The 23,113-nt window shown below is 49.4% G+C and overlaps 8 protein-coding genes across 8 annotated transcripts; 4 read left to right on the top strand and 4 right to left on the bottom strand.

The window, feature by feature from the left end:
- Positions 1 to 738: 738 nt before the first annotated feature.
- Positions 739 to 3,979, top strand: FOBCDRAFT_241961 (PLC-like phosphodiesterase; the record flags this gene model as incomplete). Its single annotated transcript, XM_059610420.1, has 8 exons — positions 739 to 1,612; positions 1,652 to 1,884; positions 1,918 to 2,118; positions 2,149 to 2,220; positions 2,263 to 2,403; positions 2,434 to 2,544; positions 2,603 to 3,715; positions 3,752 to 3,979. The coding sequence occupies 8 exons, from the start codon at positions 739 to 741 to the stop codon at positions 3,977 to 3,979; spliced, it is 2,973 nt and encodes a 990-aa protein (XP_059465418.1).
- A 2,749-nt stretch (positions 3,980 to 6,728) lies between these two features.
- Positions 6,729 to 8,306, top strand: FOBCDRAFT_296156 (uncharacterized protein; the record flags this gene model as incomplete). The annotated part of the gene is made up of 1 exon (XM_054705944.1): positions 6,729 to 8,306. The coding sequence occupies one exon, from the start codon at positions 6,729 to 6,731 to the stop codon at positions 8,304 to 8,306; it is 1,578 nt and encodes a 525-aa protein (XP_054561919.1).
- A 773-nt stretch (positions 8,307 to 9,079) lies between these two features.
- On the bottom strand, positions 9,080 to 10,357 carry FOBCDRAFT_140808 (uncharacterized protein; the record flags this gene model as incomplete). The annotated part of the gene is made up of 1 exon (XM_059608109.1): positions 9,080 to 10,357. The coding sequence occupies one exon, from the start codon at positions 10,355 to 10,357 to the stop codon at positions 9,080 to 9,082; it is 1,278 nt and encodes a 425-aa protein (XP_059467594.1).
- An 832-nt stretch (positions 10,358 to 11,189) lies between these two features.
- FOBCDRAFT_251859 (uncharacterized protein) lies at positions 11,190 to 12,771 on the top strand (the record flags this gene model as incomplete). The annotated part of the gene is made up of 6 exons (XM_059610976.1): positions 11,190 to 11,373; positions 11,431 to 11,592; positions 11,647 to 11,685; positions 11,761 to 12,096; positions 12,271 to 12,468; positions 12,509 to 12,771. The coding sequence occupies 6 exons, from the start codon at positions 11,190 to 11,192 to the stop codon at positions 12,769 to 12,771; spliced, it is 1,182 nt and encodes a 393-aa protein (XP_059467593.1).
- A 336-nt stretch (positions 12,772 to 13,107) lies between these two features.
- FOBCDRAFT_251858 (uncharacterized protein) lies at positions 13,108 to 13,909 on the bottom strand (the record flags this gene model as incomplete). The annotated part of the gene is made up of 2 exons (XM_059610975.1): positions 13,108 to 13,185; positions 13,232 to 13,909. The coding sequence occupies 2 exons, from the start codon at positions 13,907 to 13,909 to the stop codon at positions 13,108 to 13,110; spliced, it is 756 nt and encodes a 251-aa protein (XP_059467592.1).
- A 2,345-nt stretch (positions 13,910 to 16,254) lies between these two features.
- FOBCDRAFT_139740 (uncharacterized protein) lies at positions 16,255 to 16,419 on the top strand (the record flags this gene model as incomplete). The annotated part of the gene is made up of 1 exon (XM_054705941.1): positions 16,255 to 16,419. One exon carries the CDS (start codon positions 16,255 to 16,257, stop codon positions 16,417 to 16,419), a length of 165 nt encoding a protein of 54 aa, XP_054561916.1.
- Positions 16,420 to 16,992: 573 nt separating this feature from the next.
- FOBCDRAFT_204359 (uncharacterized protein) lies at positions 16,993 to 18,034 on the bottom strand (the record flags this gene model as incomplete). Its single annotated transcript, XM_059609117.1, has 2 exons — positions 16,993 to 17,466; positions 17,510 to 18,034. 2 exons carry the CDS (start codon positions 18,032 to 18,034, stop codon positions 16,993 to 16,995), a joined length of 999 nt encoding a protein of 332 aa, XP_059465417.1.
- Positions 18,035 to 21,352: 3,318 nt separating this feature from the next.
- FOBCDRAFT_228026 (uncharacterized protein) lies at positions 21,353 to 22,641 on the bottom strand. Its single transcript, XM_031195439.3, has one exon. It carries the CDS (start codon positions 22,547 to 22,549, stop codon positions 21,584 to 21,586), a length of 966 nt encoding a protein of 321 aa, XP_031028584.2. The 5' UTR covers positions 22,550 to 22,641; the 3' UTR covers positions 21,353 to 21,583.
- Positions 22,642 to 23,113: the final 472 nt, after the last annotated feature.

The raw sequence follows: 23,113 nt of genomic DNA, 5'->3' as shown, positions 1-23,113 counted from the left end.
TGGCGATGACTATCCATTGTCTGCAATAAAGTGCAACGTAATTTCAAAATCCTCTGGGGGGTTGTTCTAGGCCCATGGCCCATGCACGTCTGTGTTCACTCGAGCCGTTGTGCGATTCCCGATCCGGGTTGACGTTTGCCACGTGCGATCGCAAGGGTATCCAGCACTTCTGGGCCAATTAATAACTTCTACCTGCGACGACGGCGTCATATTCAGTATCCGGGATTGACGGCCCTAGTGATCAGGACGGTGGGTTTTATTTGATTATGGACGAGGAGGACAGGGAATTTATGGTGGCGGTTTGACCAGCCGGGATCTGCGGCCCGCTTCATGGCGATCTCGTGCTGCAGCCGTCCTTGCATGTATGGTGGTACCTTCGTCCGTCCATCCACCATGCCTATGCTCACGCCCTTTCTCGGACTCCAGCCCTACTCCCGCGGCGTTCCGTTTAGCGTCGGCCCCAGAAGATCGACAACGTCTACTCCGCGAAGAGATCAGCCTCCGCGACTGTATCTTCCCCTGCAATTGTGGCCCCTCCCCCCTTTCTCTCCGGCGCGTTCCACCATGGCTCGTCCCACTTACTAATCTCCTGCATATATCGACGCAACCTTCAGATGCGCCCTGGTTTTACTCACCTAGTGCGGTCACCACCACAAACACACAGCCATGACTCCTTCCAACCCAGACCCCGAGGCATATCACATCCTGCTCCCCCTCACACTTTAACTACGTGTAGACATGATCTCTCTATCGGCCCAGTTGCCAAGCTCTTACCCTGGCCGGGTTCTAACGACCCGCTCACCCATTCAGCCCTCGAAGGTCCCAGCATCGGCTATCAGCGCCTCCAAAGCAGCCTCCCACTCACAAGAAGGATCGCCCATAATATCACCCGATACCGTTGTTCTGACTACGAGTTCCTCAGTCCAACCGTCGCCTAAACCCATGTACGGTAGGAATGAGGACCCGTACCCCTACAACTTTCGGCTACCGGAGTCTGTCCTATCTCGGAAGACGAGCAACGACTCACTAGATCGAAGCTTGGCTAGCTGCAACCCTAGCGCAATGCCCGAGGCCTCGCCTAAGAGTAGCAACTTGATTCGTCGCTTCTCGAATCGCGCCCACCGGTTTGCCAGCAGCAGACAACAATCTTCGGCAGCTCCTGCCAGCCGGAACGGTAGTATCGGTCCCAGCATCTTGCGCTGTCGGAGTGACAGCAACGCCACTGCCCCGCCACGGACGCCAGAGTATAACGCCGTGACTGGCGCTGACGAGGAGGATGACCCGGTTCCGGATGGCAATATATCTCTCTTTGGCCTTGACGGAGCCACTCACTCATCAAGCAACAATGACGCTGCCGGTTCAATTAATGGAAGTGGCAGTGCCAAGGCCGGACCCGTGTTGCCGGCGGAGCTTCGGAATGGTTGTGAAGTTCTTAAGGTGTCCAGGAGCAGTCGCACGAGACGGGTTAATCTTATGTATGAGACCGAATCCAACAAGCTCTCGTGGGACCCTGCTCGCCCACATAAGTCCTTACACGTCGATGAGATCAAAGAGATCCGAACTGGTCCTGATATTCAACAATACTGCTTTGACTTTGGAATGTCCGAATCGTGTGCGGATACCTAGTTCTCCATCATCTATACCATCCAAGGCAACTCGAGGACCAAGCTTCTGCACATTGTCACCGATAATGAGGAAGCCTTGAACCACTGGTCTGGGTTCCTCAAGGCTACATTGACTTACCGGCAGGGATCAATGACCTCTCTCATGGCCTTCGACAATGGAGCCCTAGCCCAGTATTGGCAGACTAAGATGACCAGGGAGTTCGGTAACCAGCCCCATGATCCTGAGCAGGAGGAACTGGACATAGCCGGAGTCAAGCGTGTTTGCCACAACCTTCATATTTACACCTCCCAGTGGACCCTGCAGACCAACTTCCGCCTATCCGATGTCCGACGATGTGAGAAGCTCAACTTTACCGAGTTCAGGGGTTTCATCCGCCTGATGAAGCAGAGACACGATGTTCAGCGAACCAATCGCAGCATTGCCACTAAACCTGAGATTGGCATGACCTTTCCAGAGTTTCTAGCTTTCCTCCGCGATATCCAAGGGGAGGACGTTGATTCTAACCTTTCTATGTGGGAGAAGCAATTTGCCTACCTCAGCCACCGATACCGACCTGATGCAGTCGAGACCTCCGATGTGGCTGATGACATGCTGGTCATGTCCGAAGACGCCTTTGTGAGGTACCTGACATCTGAGACAAACTCAGCGATTATACCGGAGCCTCAAAACTACACTCCTGACCGCCCCATGAACGAATATATCATCTCTAGCTCCCACAACACCTGGCTCCTTGGTCTACAGGTAGCCGGTCAGTCCAGCGTCGAGGGCTACATCTCGGTTCTTATTCGAGGCTGCCGCTGTGTTGAGATTGCCTGCTGGGATGGCAACTCTGGGCAGCCCGAGGTCAACCACGGTCGCACCCTTACGACCTCGATTAGTTTCCGTGAGGTCATAGCCACGATCAATAAGTACGCCTTTGTTAAGTCGAGGTTGCCTCTCTGGATCTCCCTCGAAGTTCATTGCAGCCCTAAATCAGCAAGCCGTCATGGTCGACATTATGAAGGAGGCCTTCGGCTCTCGACTGGTTACCGAAACGTTGGAAGACTGCTATGACAAGCTGCCTTCACCCTCTGAGCTCATGGAACGCATCCTCATCAAGGTCAAGAAGCCGCAGATCAAGCAGGAGGCTCCTGCCGGCAATTTCCGCGGCCGCCGACGAGGCAACAGCCTCAACTCACTACTGACTCGTTCCATGACTGATGCCGCCATGTTGATGCCTTCGCAGTCGCTTCCTCAGAGCCTCATGCGTAGCCCTAGCCCTTCTTGTCGTCGATCGGTGAGAAAGACTCGTGTCAACACAATTGCTGAAGGCGGGGTGCAAGATAGGGCGAGTAGAAGCGCCAGCGACAATGACAGCGGCGGGAAGCGAAACTCACGAAAGACGTCTACTAAGATTGTTAAAGAGCTTGGTGGTCTTGACGTCTACTGTTCCGGTGTCAATTATACTGGCTTTGTCACTGCCGAGGCGAAGCAATACAACCACATCTTCTCCTTCATGGAGTCGAGCTTTGCCAAGCACTTTCGCACCAAGGAACAGAAGATAGCAGTCAACCTCCACAATCAGCGCTACATGATGCGAGTTTACCCTGATCGCACCCGGATCACCTCCAACAACTTTGATCCCCACCTGTACTGGCGCCGCGGAATCCAGATGGTTGCGCTCAACTGGCAGACCTCCGACTTGGGTATGCAGATCAACCGCGCCATGTTTGACGGTGGCCAGGGCTTCTCGGGCTACGTGCTTAAACCTGCGGAGCTACGGGACATCGAAGCGCTCCCATACAACCCCGAACTTCCTGGGGGCAAGAAGGAGCGCAGTGTTGTTTCATTCACCATCGATGTCATCTCGGCACAACGGCTTATGCGACCGGCCAGCCTCCCCGCCAACAAGGCGATGAACCCGTACGTCGAGGTCGAGGTCTTCCACGCCAGTGATACACGGGAGAAGAGGTATGAGTCAGTCTTGCCTCGAGATCTTGACCCGCCGCAAAAGTTTCGGACGAATATCGTACGAGAGAACGGCTTCAACCCAATGTTTGATGGTCACTTCAAGTTCAAAGTCACGAAGAAACAACCCGATCTGGTCTTTGTCTGATGGTCTGTCAAACTCTCTAACGATGGCGAGAACCACAATGACAGACCGGCAGTGGCCATCTACACTGCTAAGTTTAGTAACCTCAAGCAAGGCTACCGCACCTTACCTCTTCTCAATGATGCTGGTGATCAGTACCTTTTCTCGAAGCTCTTCTGCAAGATCATGGTTGATTCGATTGAGAAGATGATGATCGACGCACCCTGCCGCACCCTAGATGGTAGCAAGATCAAGGGCCTGAGCGGAAAGGCCTTTAGCTGAATCAGCACCCGCCCCAGAAGCACGATGGGAAAGTCCAGCACAGAGAAGATGAGTTTTGATAGCTATCCATGATCTATTTTTGCGGCTTCACCTGTATACTATGTTTCTCCCTTGGACGTATTCAGGCTTGTTCGTTCTATCTTGTCTTGAGCAACAACACCTTGATACCAGACTCGATTCACTATTCATGCTAAGACGTGCGTGCTAGCACTGAACAAGTGCTCGAGCACCTATTTAAGCGCGCTCCCTCTACCGGCCTATAGATACTGGCAAACCAGTACCAAGACGGCCGGGCCAGCTCATGTATTCCTTCTCTCTAATTTCCTCCTCTTGGGATTTACGAGGACCATCAACTCTATTTCCTATCCTGATTCTATTTCTCTGCTACAACCGATTTCTGCCAAGTCTTTAACAGAAATATGAAGATGTGTTCATTCGTGTCTCTTACAAGATCGAGGGGCGGATGCCCCATGAAATCTTTTATGGCTACATCTGCTCCCGCTTCTACCAACGCACTCGCCGTATAATCTCTGTTGTAGTCCGTCACCACTACACGATGAAGAGGTTCTTTTCCCATAAAACCTCTAATATTTAAGCAGTTTCCATCCTCCAGGTATTACGTAGCCACAAACCGCAAGTCTCGGCTTTGTGAAACTTCCAGAGGATATTACCGCTGATGAAGTAGGCCTGTATATCAGAACCCTAAAATTGGATACTAACATGGACGCGCTCGAAGTGACAGATGTTCGCCCGCAACAGGACGCCTTTAAGCCGAAGCAAAATAACGAGGAGACGGATATCATGGTTCCAGTTATCAATCCAATAGCTCTTGACTACTCATAAGACCGACTCTTGTCTGCTACTGATAGCTAGGGTTTGCCTCTGCCGTTGAAGCTAGGATACTGAACCATTGGAGAAATCGACGATCAAGTTGGCTTGCTGAAAACTGCACGAGCCTCGCAGGACAGTCATAAGGCACGGGTTAAAATATAAAACCACTTTGTAAGGGTTTGAAGGAGGTCACGACGGAAGTATACGGAGGAATCATGTAACCAACAAATGATGCCCTGTCCCTTTCATTGTGGCGAGACTTTATTAGGTATGGCGCTCGATATTACCCCAAGTACTTCAATTATACGTGAGTAACTATATCGGTGTGGGAATTAGCGAGAGAATAAAAAACGTTAAATCTTTAATCCGTAGCTTGTGAGACCGTGAGGACTTCCATTGCAAGCTACGTTAGGTGGGAAGTCATCCCGTAGTGACCCTCCTGGAGGTTTTCCACAATTGAATAGACTTCAGTTCCAGGACATGGTATACAATTACTGCAGTGGCGAGAAAGCGGGGATCAAATTCACTTGTCAACATGTCGCTGTCAATGAATGTCTCATTACGATACCATGATGGCGTTGCTAAAAACGACTTAGTCCTTGATGAGCTTCCTGGGGATTAGCGTCCTCCCTTATGCCCGTAAGCTTGGCATTTGCCGTACCTGGATTCTCTATCTGTATGAAGGAGGGTAGGGCTCTATTAGGAAGAAGTTGCTCCAGGCCAATTTACCCTATCTATCTAGCCATCGCATGGTTTGAATGTATTTTCTTGTGAGTTTAGCATCTGCCTGACGCAACCAGTTAGCTTCTACTGTATCCATAAAGGTATTTAATGCGGAGTTAACAATCCCTGTAACAGCGCTGATGCGGTTCTGCGTCACTTCTTACGGAAGTATTCATCACGCCTTAACGCAAAGTCAAAAGCGCCATGTCACTCGCTCGAGACGCTCGAGAAAAGCCTTGTCATTGGTAAATTTTATCTCCACTGCCTCCAACATTACCCACCCCGTCGCAATCCACACCCTAATAGTTCTGTGAGGGATCTCACGCTTTGCTTCGGCTATCCCGCCTGAGCTTGACACTAGAAGCCAATTTATACAAAGTGCTCTTTATCATCTCTTGACTGACCAACTTACTAACATCCCCGCAGCATTCTGAAGTGTAAAAGCACATCACAGATCTGACGCTTTAAGGCCTTATTGGGTCGGAACCAATGCGCCCTTTGAAACCGGGCCAGTTAATTCAACTTCTGTCTGATGTTGTAGTTTACTGATGATACTCTGCATTAAGCTTCGCAAATGCGGATCCGAATTTGTGGGGAACACATATCCGCTGCTATCCGCCAGGTCTGCTACGAAGCTTTTTAGATTACCATGGTTAGGTCCACATGCTGCGCGCAACATCTAAAGTTAATTATGCCACTCCCAGCATTGGGCTGAATATCAAGCCTTCATCTAGCATCAATTCTGCGTCAACACCGATAGGATGGTTTCATCTTGTGGAAGCACACGTCGTAACGATGACATTGTTCTTGAGGTAATATATTTGGGCCCTGACTTCACCACAAGCAAAGTTTACCTTCTTGACCGGAAATGTATGCCACGATTTGAAAGAAGTTTCCCCGCCAATGGCATCTGCAGTCGATGATGCGAGAGCGTTACGGAACTTGACGACGGCGGTAGAAGTGTGCAGGTTTAGGTTGATGTTGACGCAGTTGTGAATCATCCCCAGAAGTGCGAGAACGGCCAAAAAACCAAGCAATATTGCAAGTCGTGTGTGGATGAAAGGTATAAAGCCCTTTGCAATGACACTTCTTGACATCTTCACGACAGACAGTAACGTGTTCTTTGCCTGGCCACTTGCTAAATTTCTTCAATACTCATAATCATCTTATATTACTCTTTCTATCGTCAAACAACATGGGTGACATCCGATCTTTTGTCCCGGACTCCGCATCCCAGAACTCCAATGTTCTTTCTATCGATCCATACGCCTTAGTCGAAGCCCTTCTTGGCCAGAAAGTTAACAAGCCAGCATCTGTTGGCTCCGAAAGCCTTCAGTCGGGCTACGATGACCTTGACATGAAAATTGAGGCTAGACTCCCCAGGGAGGGGAACATGCGCCCCGATTCGCCGCCTAAGGATGTCAGAGTCGGTGCTGCCAACCCGTACTCACTCGTGGAAGCCCTCCTCGGCCGAAATATTGACAAGTTTTCGATAAACTCGGCAAAGATCATATCCAACGTCCTGCAGACGGATTACGATGAACTCTTCGACATGAAGCATTGCTCAGTGCTATTCGCCGGGCTAAAGCTCAACGAGAAGGAGAGGAAGGCAGAGAAGTTGTCTGAGAAAGACATGAAAATCTTAAATGAGCGGGACCTCATGACTCCTGATCTATCAGGGGTTCAGCAGCTGGACGACCTTGAGAAGATCGGGCTGAAGGATCTGGGTAAGACGCGGGTTAAGGTGGCTCGCATGCAGAATGGCAAGCTGCACTTGATGCTCCACGCTCACTCCCTGGGGAAGACGGTTTCCAACCGTGAGGTGACAATGTCCATCAACGAGCTAGTCAGTCCATTCAGGATGCAAAAGGGTCACTGGACGCCACCTAATAGCTCGTGGCGCGATATGTACGACTATTTCTTCCAGAGCGTCAACAAGCGTCTCATTGGCGATCTTACCATGTTTGAGATTGGCGAGAAAAGAGAGACCATGCGCTACTTTGATGATCCCACGCAGGGTTGTGCCAGTAACAGCTGGCTGATTGCTGCCTTGTTCTCGGTCTTCTGGTCCGACCCTATTATCATTAACCGCGCTACTCGAGTCCACTACGACAAGGATGAGAAGAAACGCCTCGCCATCAAGTTTCACGATAAGGGCGGCGACAATAACGGCAAAACTGAGACTGTGGAGGTCAATTACGAAATCCCCATCAATAACTCGAACAATGGGCCCCTTTACTGCCGCTCCAGCGACGGAGCTGACATTTGGCCATCGTTGTATGAGAAGGCATTCGCCAAATGGATCACTGGTAGCTCATCGGAGCAGCCCGACATCACTCAGACACATTGCGGCAACCCTGTGAAGGCCATGGCACAGATCAACGGCCGGGATCCCCACTACTACAGGACCGAGAACCATTCTGCCAACGACATGTTGGGGCTTGTCCGCTCTAACTGCGTCAACTTCAAGACCATTAACCCCATGACTGCCTGGACCTACGCCACTGGCAACACGTACAGGGGCAGCAACGTCGTTGCCAACCATGCCTACTCTATTCTCGGCTATACTATCCTTGGTGACAAGCAATACCTTGTTCTCCGCAACCCATGGGGTGTTACCGAGCCGATCGGATTGAACAGCTACCCAGGGCTTCTTGAGCGCCTCGACCCCAACTTGTGGCACCCAGCTTCCCTGCTTGATCACGGAGGCCTGTTCGCTATGGAGACGGAGGCATTTAAACATTGCTTCGCCTATGTTGGTGTTGCGAAATAAGTCGCTGAAGTGTAAGTACCCTACATTTCGCATTGAATGGTTTTACCGACCTTTCCCCATATTTACTTGCTATCCCCGTGGTATAACGGTCTCTCCTTCAACGATACTCATTCCTATAGGTAGCCGGTGCAGGGTGGGAGAGAGAGACACGAGATAACGGCAGGCAAAGAGAATGAGAACCGGAATTTGCAGTCGAGAACAATGAACGTGCCATTATCAAAGCGAGGGGGGCTGTACCTCGGCGGATACGAAGGGAAGGAAAAGGGAAAAGGGAAAAGGAAAAAAAAGTGGGAGCGGTGGTCAAGGCAAGGGAAAGAGTATTACCCTACCCGATGGTTAGTTGATGGGGGGGTGAGGGGTCAACAATCTCGAATCATTCTTAGACGCTACTCCAGCAAAATCAAGATGCTTCAGATAGGTTAGGTGAAAGGTTGATCAATATGATAGCAGTTTGATTTGGAACATACGAGCCTTGAAGATGTGCTATTGCAAAGACCATCGTTTTTGAGCAAGACCGTCCAACCTCCAATACAAGCCAATCTTAATCAGACAATGACTTCCCAATCAGCACCATCATCACCACCTATTGAGGCACTTGATGCATATGATGATAGTAGTTTTATTAATGAAGATAACAGCCGTCAAGAGCACTCGGGTGATAGCACTCGGCGACCGGCTTTTCCATCCCACAGGTTTTACTTTAAATCACCCAGCTTGATTACTAAGGGCTGTTGTTCCTGAGGATCATTGAGACCATGCCCGGCCTGCGACACTTAGGAATCGTCGTCCAACCAGCACATGGCCTCCCGAATGGTCCTATTGCTCAGTTGCTCCAGTCTCGCCTGCGCGGCAGTCATCTCCGGGGGGACGCAGTTGCCCACCAAGTCTCTCTCCCGTACCTTAGACACGAGCATAATGCCATCCAGCGACGAGCATCGCGACAGCTGCACATACAGGCTGTACGGGTCGCACTGCGAGGGGACGATGCGTCCGTCGACATTCGTCGTCCTCGTCCCGCGCAACTCCAGTGCTACGCGCTCAAGCGTCCTGCCCTGCACCTTGTAGTCTGTGCACGCAAAAGCCGCCGCGCACGGCAAACCCTTCCGGCTGACGTCGTTGCGCTGCCACGGCCTCTTTCGCTGGCATTGGATTCTAACGCTCATGGGCGTCAAGAGGACCGTGCCGGACGGCATCCCGACGAAGTGGATATCCTTTGTTGTCTCTGACTCTAGGATTATCCCCGCTGGCGGCCCGAAGTGAACCGTCATATCGGCCGAGATCCGATGGCCCGGGTGGGTCTCGTCGAGGATGACCTCCAGAGCAGTGTAGCTGGCACCGTTGACCAACTTCAGCCCTTGGTGGGTATTGTGGTTCACAACGACAGGAATCCCCGGCACGAACATGAAGATGGCTGGTACCGGTATCGCGCTATCGTCGCCCTGGTTTAGCATCATGATGGCTTCTTCCTCCGTCGGCAGGCCATCCTTCCATTTGTGCTCGGAGATGAAGATTCGCATTATTGACCGCTGCAGGATCTGGAACGCCAAGGTTGCCTCCATATTTAGGTTCCACCGGTTCCTATTCAGTGGTGTCACCACGGTGATGCCCGTCTCCCATGGGATCCGCCTATCCTCCCGGTAGCACCTTGAGTTGAGCAGTTCTAAATCTGTGCGATCCTGCACACCCAGTCGGATCCGCTTCAGCAGTCTCTGCAAAACCGGATCTCCTGCCGCACGCACTTGTTCATCCAGCATGACAGCCGTCGTGAACTTCTTCCACAGCGCGTGCGCCTTGTCATGCTGGTGCCGTTGCTCGGCCTTGAACGGGTTGTCTTCGTCCCATGAGACGACCATACTGGGAAGAAGGATCGACCTTTCCTGTACAGGACGAAACTGATGGAAGTCTCCGCAAAAGAGAACGATGGGTATGCCCCCAAAATCCTGCTGCGATCCGCGCAGCCTGCAGAGCTGCTCATTCACGGCGTACAGCGTCCGAGCTCCGAGCATGCTCACCTCATCGATGACCAACATTGCCTTGTCCTGCCAGTCCATTCGCGACTGTTCATGGACGAGTCGCTCCGCCTGTTTCGGCAATCGCACGCCGTCGAGATCTTTGGCCAAGTTCGCGCCCGCCGCTTGGTCCTTGGAGAACCCGCAGACTGAGTGGATTGTGATGCCGTTGATCCGCGCTGCGGCAGTCCCTGACGTCGCCGTGATCAACAGGCAGTTCGAAATGCCCTTTGATGCAAAGAGCTCGACTAGCGCCTCAATGACAACATGAACAATAATCAGCTGCAATATTCTCAGGTGGAAAATAAACCAAGACCAAATTAGCCTATTATCTAGCTATATAAAATGGAAAATGCCACTTTAACTCTAGAGACGTGAAACCCATCTGCCTCTGACCTCAAAACTTTCGTTCCTCAAGGCTCTATGCGCAAGCCGAGACCGGCTTGCCTCTCCTGTAGCTGTCTAGTAGTTGAGATCTAGCCGAGCCTGGACAAGGATCCGCGCCAGCGCCTTACGTGCTACTCAGGTATACGAAGTATAAATCCCCTAGGTAACCAAGAGTCACCTAACCCACCGGGCCAGCTACGATTTGTAAACGGTACCGTCCGCTGAGAGCAATGTCGTAATATCTGATACCGAAACGTTGATACTCCAATCCGCATAACAAAAGATATTTCATTTGATCGTTTTGTATTGAATACATGTTCTGATTGCCTAAAGCGGTTAGTCGCTGAAGCCGACACTTTAGTGTTGCTGCACCAACGCTTATCGCCTTATCGGATCTTATCAGCTTATCGCTCCCAACATCATCAACAACGCCAAACCGCAGAAACACTAAAAAACAACATCGACGTCAGCTACGCAACACCCAGCCATGTCCGTCGCCACCGTCACACCAACAATGCGCGAAGCAGGTTGGAATGTGACATTTCACGTAGGCCGCAATTCCTGGAAATTCGCAGGGCTTTTCCAAGCTCCGGGCAGCGATTTGGTGACGTTTTGCGATGTTATTGATGAGCTACGCCTTTGTTTCGAGTTCAATGCGCGCGACAATGATGGTTCTGAAAAGCTTTAGGATGAGCTCGCCTTTGCCCTGATCAGTCGGCCGAGTGCAGAGCAACAGATCCCGAAGCTTATTGAGGGGAACGATCGCCGTTTGGCCGTACCCAGTCTTCCAAATCGCGCGCCCAAACAGCCTGATGTTTTAAAGTATCATCTTATCCGCCATAAGTCATGTTCATTACCCGACAACTCGCCACCGAAAGAACATCTTGAAGGTTTGTCGAATCAAGTCAAATACAACACGCATCAGTATGCTAATTCATCCTAAGCGAAATGCGCACAACATATTCCCCCTCCAACCCGCCGTCGTGATCCTCGATACCTGGATCCAAAGAAAACTCCCTCCGATCCAAGATCTGCAACAATGCCACTTTGAAGAAGAGCCAGACCCCGTGGCTCTCAATCTCCTCCTAAACGCCAAGCGTCAGACTTCGTCTCGCCAATAAAAGACGGTCCCGACGACGGTCTGGATGCTGGTAGTATGATTGCACCCAGTAGGATGCAAGTCGATCTCGAGGTCGCCAAAAAAGTCATGGACGAGTTTAGACACGCGTGGGGTGTATATGCTAGTTGCTGCGCCGTCAGCGGCGAAGGCGACTCCTGGGTAATAAATCCTACAATTGGGCCTGCTCTACAAGCCTGCCATATCATTCCGCAGAACCACTATTACTTGTATCCAATTATACAAGATCAAGAGGACGACGGAGATACGGGGTATAGTCCGCGTCGTCTTCAAGAAGCGTGGCAACGAACATAGGCTCCAGGGAATGGCATACTGTTAATGAGCCATCTTCACGAACTTTTTGACCAGCGCCTCTTCTCCATCCATCCCGAAACGCGCCGCATTCGAGCTTTCGTGCCATAAAATGTCTTAACGAAGCATAATGGTGAAGAGGCAATAATGCTTGATCATGTTGATCCGAATGCTCTGCGACATCACTGGGATATGTGCGTTATGGAAAACATGACGGCTATGATGCCTCTTTTGGAGTTGCCTACAGGCGGCACAAATACGCCTTTCAGTCCGTCGAGTGAGTTACTTATGACGCCAGGGTCTGCGAACGGATCTCAGCCGGAGAGCGGCCGGACTGGTGATCCGGCCAAGAGATCGAGACCAAGTCCAGGCCCTAGGTCTCGGGAAGGAAGCTTCGGTACAAGAGGCTCTTGATGACCAAGAAGTTGTGGCATTGCAGCACGATTCTGACGAAACAGACGGCCCGATTCCTAAACGCAGGCAGCTGCATGACTGCGAAGTCCGAGAGATTCATTCGCCTGAGGAATGGATTCAGGACGACATGATGGATAGCTTTATCACCCCATTCAACCGCAAGGTGTTTCTTGCGGACGTTAATTGGGAATTGCAAACGTTCAACTCCCGCAGGTCATGTAGTTAAGCACATATAGAAATAATAGAAAATGTCTCTTTGCATAACTTTTCGCGTCCAAAACCTGCAATTAAGGCAATAGAAGAATTTCTAGAGAGTCAATATCGACCAGGAGCTAGGTCAGCTATATAGAAATTATATCTATTTTTGCCAGAGAGTTGATTTGGTCATTAGCTACGAAAGATTTCACCGGAGCCTCGCAAACCTTGAAAGCGTACACGGATAAAAAGTATGTAATTTCATGAAAGTAATGACGACAGGGGCCTGGCGCACGGACGAAGAGTGTGTAATTTAGTAAATTACAAGCAGTCCTTGGTACAATAGGGTCTTGATGTGTCCAGAACATCATTGAGAGTTGGAATAAGGCCTCGGACAGCCGTAGCCAATAGCCAGTTGGAAGACAAAAGCCGGCTCCTTCACAGTCTGACATATGATCATTTTCCGCTTCCTCATCCTCTTCAGAGTCAACATCTTCGTCTATACTTTCATCAAAATATTCGTCTGTATCTGTGTTTTCAAGATCAGAAGGAATTTCGCAGTCGTCGTCCCGGTCCTCGCCACGGGGTTTGTCATCTTCGCTGTCCGAGCTGTCACTAACATGATCGTCTCCTCCCAATTGTAGTTGTTCGACCAAGTACAGTATATGCTGCATCATCTTCACCTCGTTGGATCCTAGACGTAAGTTGTACACTTCCTGACGTTGTAGTGGCGGGTACTGCAGAACGCGAAATACGAAGCAGATGAATCTTTTCCATATTGCCAAATATCTCTTGAAGCTTGGTATGAGCCAAAATCCGTGCGGCCAAAAAGCATCTTTCGCGAATGTGTTTAGCCAACAGCGAGAGATGTACGGCGTACGATCGAGTGTAGCTCTTGCCCTGTCGAACATCAAGTCTAGCACGTGAAGGATGATCTGCAGCTGAGCCTCAGTTTCTGCAGAGCTCCACAAAGGGAACCCTTGCCATTGGCCAAGCAGATAGTTTCTACTTGGTTGTAAGGCTGGTTGCTTAGCCGTGGCGGCGATGATTTCGAGTGATCTGATGCGGAACAGCTCGGCCCAGCGGGTGTGTTGGAGCCATGGGGTCGTCTCGCTCGTTCCAGCAACCGCGACACGATCAGTTTGAGTACTTTGGAATGGCCTTTTCATGATGTGAATATCCCAACTTCGGGATCGATACTTACGGATGGATTGAGAGGGTGATGGCAATGGAACTCTCCAACTGCTCAAAGCCCGTATGCCTGAACGTGTAGGCGGCCAGGATAAATACGTCGTACGCGTGTCGACGCGTTCAGGTCATTTAAATGGCTTGAAGTCGAAACTCTTCAATGAAAAAAAAAAGCAACATCGACCAATGAAATAGCGAGATCACCACTTTGGCTTAAACTTTGCTCCGAGCACATATATTGAGAACTCTCTTTCAGGTGAAAGTGGAATGCGGGGTTGATACAAGGATTATCAGCCAATGACATTGCGAAACGCCCCTGGAACCCTTTCTTCAGGCAGCTGTTAGGGTCCCGTTAGCCCCACAGCTGCCTTTGCTGCCATTTTGGCCTGCAAAAGCTTTCTGCCTTAGCAGCGCGCTAATAGCGGGCGCCAGGAGAAAGCTTTTACAGAAGAGAGTTGAAATTATCCCGTCTTACTAAAACACAGCAAGTTGTGGGTGAGATTGTTCTTGGCGCTCCAAGAAAACCACTCAGATCGTTTTTAAAATAGTAACATTCAGTCATAGTCGGGGTACCGTAGGCAAGATGACCCGACAGTCGACATCTGCCGAGGAGCTAGTAGTCGAAATAAGCTGCTAGAGTTTCAACTTGGGCGATTGGACTCCGTGATCATCGCAGGGTACCCATTTGAGTGATCTCTCTCACAGTCAACATACAAGCATACGTTCAGCCAAGAACAGGAAAATTGCACTTGACCTTATCTTCGGCCAGTCCGATAGGGAAAAGGTCATTCCCATCAAGAACAAGGGTTTATACGAGGTTCCCTTTTTGTCAGCTAGATTTAGTTACGAAAATATGACATCATTACACCTTTACAAGCATGTCGTGAGTGAGGTATCCCTTCAATTGTCGAGGAGCTCCGGTCGGGTCACAGTAGGGGTGGGCAGCTAATAAAAATGCATCGGACTAAAGGTACCTAGCCCCTCACCTATTTTAGCCTATGGTAGAAGTACCAGCAATCTCTCGAGCTACAAATCGCTACATCACACTGCTCGCACTCGTGTGGTTCCCTTCATGTACCTCCTCGTTGACAGGGGTAGTGCGGGGCGGAGTACTCGCCGGAGCTCCTCGACAATTGAAGGAATAGTAGCGACTGTGAGACTACTTCAATTACTACACTCTTTCCGCTCCTCTGGCCTTTCTGGCAATATGTTCTGCAAGACGAGGCCTCTCGCCGGCCTGCTGCGCCTAGCGTGCATCGACAGGTTTCTTGCCTTGCGTACTCTGTAGCCAACAGAAGCGACTAATCCTTGTCGGTTTTGTGCCATAAAGCGGGCCCGCCGAAACCTTACTTTCCACTTTATGAAATGTAGCACCGGTAGTGGACCTCCACCCAAAGCTTGATTCATGAAAACAATACTGGCACGAAGCTAAAGTAATTGTTAGCAAGGAACTTGGCGTTAGGGAGGGAACGATGGTTAACCAGCCCTGATTTAACGCCTCCTTCTTCCTTTCTTTCATTTGCATCCTGTTTCATTTGATTTCTAGATTGGTTCCATTCTTCCGCCTCACGTCTATCTCTCCCTCCTGCACCTAGAAGGGTGCAGGGGACTATGTATATGAGGCTAACTTTTCTTGAACCTGATCGAACTAATTCGGAAATACGTTCGATTATTGGTATGCCCACCTAACTTGACTGGGCTGTTCACCCGCTTGAGAGGATGGCAGGTTTTTGTTCTGTCGACAGTGAGCTTAGTTATTGATGATGTCTCAAGGGCAATTTGAACAGTGGATTGTGACGGAGCAGCCTCTTCAACGTCCACGGTAAGGACTATGACGGCAATTACTCGAGCGGCTTCGATAACTCTTCCCTGTCTATCGGCTACGACGTGCAACAGGATAGAAGTATTCGTCTCCTTCCATCTTATTGTCAACCAAGCATCCGGTTGGTTAACTATCCTAACTGGTCCGTCGGTTTCCGCATCGTCGTCCTCACTCTGTATGAATACACAAAGCCCAGTTACAAAAGGCCACCAGTGCATAAAGGTTGGAGCGCACTACATCCGAGACCGTTTCCCTAGGTGCCATTCCATTGTAGTTAGACAAACAAGTCGTGTTGCGACAAGAGCTTGCGCTACCATTGATATTTATACTGGGGACTCTCGTCGCTCATCCAGTCCATCGACGATACCCCGGAAGTAATACACCTTCCACTAGCACTCGCCAACATACAATCAAGGGAGCCAGTAAGCTACATAGCACTTAAATTAAAACCCGTTGTCCTAACGTAATTTTTGTAGTATTACCCTACGCTCACTTGCCACCGCAATGTGTGACTTTGTCAAAAACTATTATATCTACTCATCCTGCATGGACCCTGGAACACATTTTTGCAGAATTTCCATCGATGGGAGCCCAAAGTATTCATGTTCAAAAGGACCCCATGAGCGCTATATTATACTGCCCGAGAGCTGTCCGTTATGTGGCAGTTGAAGTCAAGAAGATCTGTTCTGCCTGAGTGGATTTGTGTATTTTCCATACGGATCAGTTGGCATATAACACAAACACACGCCACTTTATTTCGAGCTTTTCTGCCAGAGTAAATAACCTGTTGGTTGGTTGAAGAAACAAATCATGTTTTCGCGTCGTGGCCGGTCAAACTCGAATCTTGTCCTCAAGGCATACAACTGAGTTGCATAACAGGATGCCCACTCCGCTAAACCTGTCTCCACATACAAGATCCAAAACTCGATTATAAACGTACCTCCGCAGTATATCTCGTATACATAACTAGCAGGATAGACGATTGTGATGTTCAAGCTATCAAGATGAGAGAAGAATCGCCGGCCGTACCACCATTAGGGTTGTATAGCAGTATGAGTACGGATCGTTAATCATTATGATAATTTCATTTTATATGTGTTTGCAAATCGGGTCTACTACACCCGATTTCAGTCATTACGGGTAGAATAGCTTAGATAGTTAATACTATCCCTATCCTAACCCTATGAAGATGCGCTTCTGTTCTCGTAGGAAATATCAACCCATGAAGTAAGGTCAGTTTCATCAAAGCTTTCCAGCATCGCTCTCATTAGCTACATACCGCACTTGCACCTTTCCAACTCCCAGCCTTTCATATCCTTCTCCACCTAGTTTCTCTCGAACAAGGAGGAAGTAGTAAGTATTCTGAGGGACTTTCTTCCCGTTGTCGTTGCCCATCCCAACAATAACGCAATGTTTGAACTCAATCTTGTCCGTCACATCGTACCACAAAAAGCCGACTTTTTCGAGAGCAGTCCCAGCAAAAATGGCAAACTGTTTCCCATCTTGGCGCATCCAGCAATCTTTAAATCGCCTCACTTTGGCCGTCAATGTCTCACCATCATCGGCAAAGCCAAGATCTACGGAGCGCGGAACCATGAGTCTCTGCTTCGCATCCGTGATAAAATCAATGTCTTCGTGATACGCCATCCAAGACCATGATGGCACCCTTCGATCTCCGTATTTAGTCAAGACCGTCTTGTCCTCATCGGTCCGCTTCTATAGGAGAAGGGGGCCAAGAAAGCAACGAACGATCCCGTACCTCACTTCTGCGCTCGACCAGGCTGTAAATCGCAACATCCCTGTCGGATTCAAATGTTAGGCCGGATGTTGAATACTTCTTAAATAGGAATTGGAAAAAATCAAGGGTGCGCTGATACCCAGACCGCCTGAGTCGATCGGGAAAGTTAGGATCGAGGATGGAGCACTGCTTCCCGAATAGCCTGGAGCTATGTGAGCCTTTGTCACGCGCATGAACGTTGACTGTAGACTTACGGGTCCAGTATGGTAAACTGTTCGCATCGTATTCTCTTCCCATATTCCCAATACGTGTGTGTCGCTGCAAAATGGATAGTCTCGCCGGGATAACACCCGTTCTTGAAGCACCCAAGCTCTTTTCATAAGGGGTCCCTCTTCCACGTCTTTGTCGAAGTCGCAGGCGCAAGTCGATATGCTTGGAAGTCCTTGCATCCCCATACCTAAGGAATCCAAGTTTGGCTTCGGGAAGCCATCCCCCCACCACGCGCTGAACTCGCGGCAATAGTGCAGTAAGCGCCAGAAAAGACATCTTCCATTGCCCTTGCCTCGGTGTTCCAATCGCCGTCGGGTCCTTGAATGATGCAGAGCGCATCAGTCCATGCCACAGTTAAATAATGAAGCTAACGTCGTTCTTGCCCTTCAAGCGCTTCAAAATGACCCACAATTGAAGTTGCATCACGATGCTACAATTTATGGTGCCTCAAACACGACCTTGCGTGCTTTACGGGACCACGTCCCTGCACGACGCGACTGCATACCTAAATCTTGAAAATGAACTGATCTAGAGGAGGAGACAACTGCACGACATGTTCTCAATCGGGATACGCGATCATTTCCTCCCCGCCTTCGTGGCGTGGAAGATATGACAAATAAACTGCTCGCCGGGCCGCGACTCGCCTCCTGTCGGCAAGCGCTGGGCTTCTAACTTTGTTAAGCGACAATCGGATCTAAAGACGCGCCGTTTTCGCATATATGACTACAAAAGGGCCAAATGTGAAGACCTATAGGTTACTGGGTCATGGTTCACGCTTATAGAGGACACAATGGCGAAATATGGCATTGACGCGTCAGGTATCTATCTGTTGAGACAGTGCGGCGAAGGTGGTCCGATCTGCTGGTGGCTGGAATGTGGATACTATGTAAGGAGCTGCGCTCCTCTCGGATACATGTAACTTAGAACTAACAACAACACAATCAACCCTTTTACTTCAACACTATCCGTTTGAGTGGCACAAGCCTCCAGCAGGCCACTCGCCCCACATACCTTAAGTACTCATACCAGTACAAGCGGGGTACGAGAAGTTCGTCAAACAACAAATTTCCTGCAAAACACCATATAAATCAGTCTCAATTGAAACATGGCTTCCTTATCAATTCCAGACACTTTACAGAATAGCTTTGACTTTCATGATTACAGCTTTCACACGCATTCACATCTTGGGGGCGAAGACTCCACCGGGGTGCCTATTTTCCGGTCGAAGAAGCCGCCGGCCACAGCTCCATCCCTTTCAACATAGAATATCGTGATCTTCATATCAACCCTCTGCCCCAGGAACCAATTAAACTCTTCCGGCTTTTCGTACCTATTTCCCTTATACTGTCATGGATCAAATACTCTAATAGCTGGGTCGCTCATCTCATCGAAAATAGCATTATTGACAACTGGAATACCCCTATTTCTAAGCACTCAAGAATCCTCCAATGGGAGGGGGTCTCCACCGCAACAGCATACGTATGGCTTGGAGTTATGATTTACTTAGGAATTAATAGGGATACATCAATAAAAGACCACTGACGTGCCCCTAGCCTAGGAGTTTAACGCCCTCTTCACTCGATCACGAAGTTCATGCCCTTACGCAAGTTTCAGCTGATCACGTGCTATCTTTGCGTCTTTGACTACACCAAGGTCGATGTGAGGGATGAGGGGGATCTCCTGAAGGTATCCCAAGCGGCCAAGCCTTGGTCTGATCCTATACAAAAGGTGTCTACACAGTTCTTTCATCCCGTGACTAATCACGCTGTAGATGAGTGTATGATCTCTTTCACAGGTAGGAGCAAAGATACAACCCTCGTTAAGGATAAACCAACACCAGTCGGCTTCAAAGTCTGGGTTACTGCGCAGGACGGCTACTTTCTGCGGTGGCTTTGGCGCGTAAAGGGATCACCATACACTGCTGTAGTTGTTAAGCTGCCTCCGTCAAAGCCGCAGGGGCAAAAAGGAAAGCCCAAGACCTTCGTGGCCCTCAGCAATATACAGAGTGTTGTCTTTCACCTATGTACTATGCTGCCAAAGCAGACATATCACGTCTTTACAAATAACCTCCTCTCCTCGCCAAATCTCTTCCGTGCCTTCGCGAGGCAGGCTACGGGGTCACAGGCACAGCACGCCTGAATTGCGACATCAGAGAGGAGTTGAAGGAAGCCGAAGGGAGGGATAAGGCCAGCATCGCGCTATTTTTCAGTACAATCAGGTAAGAGCTATCCCTACAGTCGAGGGCGTTGTAAGTACCTCAGACATATTTATATCTATTTCTCTTACTAACTTGTCTCTTTCCCTTCTTCCTAGGTCTCTCAAATTGCTTGGAAAGATAACAGCCTTGTGCTCTTTCTTTCAACTGTGCATACCGGCGCTAATGAGGATCGCATAAAGAAGAAGAGGGGGAAGCCTGCTAATAAAGGCGCACAATTACGGGCTATCCCTTTGAGTGCCACAGCCCTTAGGAAGGTCAGTCGACCCACTTAGCTTAGTCATAAGGCTAGTACGTGCAGGGTACTGGAAGTTCGTAAGATATTTGCCAAGTCTGTAAGGTAGCTCTTTGTAACAATCAAAACTGCTGGGACTTTTACTATCATATAAATTAGTATGTATGGAAAAGTACCGTTAGTTTCATTTATCTTCATTGGCTCTATACCCCTGTCGTGACCCCGCCTAAGGGCTGTGGCACTCAAAGGGATACAGCAGGTCTTCTGTGGTGATGCCTTCAACATCATTCCAATACCAACAGTTGCTGCTGATTATAACGACGAGATGAATTACGTTGACCGAGGCGATCAGTTGAGGGCATACACAATCTATGAACACTGATTTCACCGTGGCCCTTGGCAGGCACGCCTTTGGGGCTTCCTGCTCGATGTAGCACTTACAAATAGCTCTATCTTACAGCTCAAAACGCCGTAACCTAACTTGAAGCCCTACACAACTCTCAAAGACTGGAAGGAATGCATGTATAACGCGATTTTTAACACATATGCACAAGCCAGACAAGGAAGAGAGATAGGTCAGAGAAGAAAGAGGAGAGTGAAGATCTAGAAACACAGCTAAAACACATACAAAGCGATACAAACCATGTCAACAGGGACATCAAATCGGATTGCCTAGCTTGCAAAGGCTTCAAGCAGGGGCAACCTCGACCTTTAAGAAGAGGAAGGCAAAAGGAAGCTATCTACAGCCGATAACAGGGAATACACACACCAAACATCGCGGAGGCCCGGGCAGGCAGACCTGGTGTGGCTACAAAGTATGTGAGGTAGCGATTTTGTAACAGTCAGAACAGCTAGGACTTCTAGCACCATATTGATCATGTATGGAAGTACCTTCAGGTCCAGTCATTTTAGTTGGCCCTATACCCTATACCCTTGTCGTGATCCCTCTGGAGGGCTGTGCCACTCAAAGGGATAACCCTGGCCCATCCGCTCATAACCCTGGGACTACGGCATAACCATCTGGGCGACTGCCTAGACCTACGTGTAGCAAAATGCACGGGCCAACGCTGGCCATCCAATGCTCACCGATTGCCGCTCTCATTTTGGCTGCACCCCGGTCGCTTTTCACCACCTCAAATATAATCATCCAAACTTCAAACCTATCGCAACGGCATAGTCTGGCTTGGAATCAATTCATACTTGGTATATAATATCATCCAAATGTTATATTTCGATATATACTATAATGGGGAACTTTACTGTACTGGTGCAAATCATTTGGCCCCCAGATCATTTTTGAATTGTGGTTAACCAGGCAAAGTCGTTGCTGAATTGTTGTTAGGCTTCCCGTGATGCCATGTGCCGCGGCCACGACTTATATCGAGAAAGTGAAGGGGGGTGCCGTTGGATAACCATAATCGCCCAGACGTGATGATGCATTGGTGGGTGGGACGTAATGTAGTTGAATCCCATCGTCATTGGATCTCCTAGAACGTGGACCCCGTTCAAATGAACGAAATTCAGGGTCACCGAACGACCGAGGAACACTACCTTCAGGTTCGTCTACAACCAGCATACAGCTGCACTCCCTGTGCCGAACGAGGAGCAGCAGCCTGTTGAGCACAACGAATTCCATCTTCAGCTTGATGCTGTAAACCACCGGCTTGTATGTCGTTTGGATCTGGAAGTGGTCCAGATATTGAGTAAGAAGAAGGCTTATGTCGAGCAACACAACCAAGATGTTGACCATTATGAGGTGTCTGATCACCTTGCGCTCCGTGGCCCTTCTGATCGCGAAGATGGGCTGAAGTCCGTGGGCCGCTTCCCAGATGTAAAGACCTGAAATGACGGACTCTTGTATAGAGAATCCAGCGAGTTGTATCCGCTCATAGATCTCGAACGCGGGAAGAAACCGGTCGGAATTTTGTGTATTGCTGCCGAGGAACAGAACTGTAACCGGAATGTGAAGGATGCAAAAATTCGTGACAATCATAACCAGGATCCAGCGGGTCTTTGCTCTATTTGCGATGATAAGATGCAGGCGGGAGTATAGAACGACAGACTGACCAGTCACCATAGCATACCATCCGACACATGTCAAGGCCGCCAGTGGGAAGTTGGGCCCCAAGCTATAGTAGCGAAGCAATACCACTATCGAGTGAAGCACGATTCCCAACGTTGCTGTCAGCATGCTCCAGAAATACAGGCCGTCGTGTCGCTTGAAGCGATCGAGAAGCGAGATGAGGATTTCGACGCAATTGTAGCACGCAACCGCAAAGAAGCCGGCGATGGTCATGTTGATCGCCAAAGACGCCGTGATGGGACCTGTTTCGCCGACCATCTTGGCTGCCGTAGGACTGGGGCAGGGCCATTCAGGCTGTTCATGATACGACGAGAAAAATGAGAGAGAAATAAACAAGAAATACGAAAAAAGATAACGTGGTTGATAAGTGAGTGGGTCAGACAAGTGAGTGAGTCAAAAATCCCTCATCCTACAATATTACCATCTAATCAAATACTTCTCAACCACCAAACATGCCTCAATCATCAAATGAAGCTAGAATCCTTCTTGCACTTCAAGCCCTTCAAAATAACCCAAAACTAAGTCTCCGACGTGCCTCAACTATATATCAGGTTTCTTTTGAGACCTTACGCCGCCGCCATAATGGCATTCAATCACGACGCGATTGTATCCCAAAGTCACGGAAACTATCTGATCTAGAGGAACAGATAATAGTCCAATTTATTCTTGACCTAGATTCGCGAGGATTTCCCTCGCGATTGCGTTTTGTGGAAGAAATGGCTAATTCTCTGCTTGCTGACCGCGATGCGTCACCTGTCGGCAAGCGCTGGGCTCATAACTTTGTAAAGCGACAACCAGAGCTAAAAACGCGTTTATTTCGGA

The sequence above is a fragment of the Fusarium oxysporum genome, chromosome VII (assembly GCF_013085055.1).
Source record: "Fusarium oxysporum Fo47 chromosome VII, complete sequence".
Taxonomy (NCBI): Eukaryota; Fungi; Ascomycota; class Sordariomycetes; order Hypocreales; family Nectriaceae; genus Fusarium; species Fusarium oxysporum.
Note: the sequence above shows the minus strand (reverse complement) of the source record. Positions and strands in the feature narration are given on the sequence as shown.

Bases quoted from the DNA above. Each gene is read 5' to 3' on its own strand.
- FOBCDRAFT_228026 (XM_031195439.3), bottom strand. From the start codon at position 22,549: ATGGTCGGCGAAACAGGTCCCATCACGGCGTCTTTGGCGATCAACATG.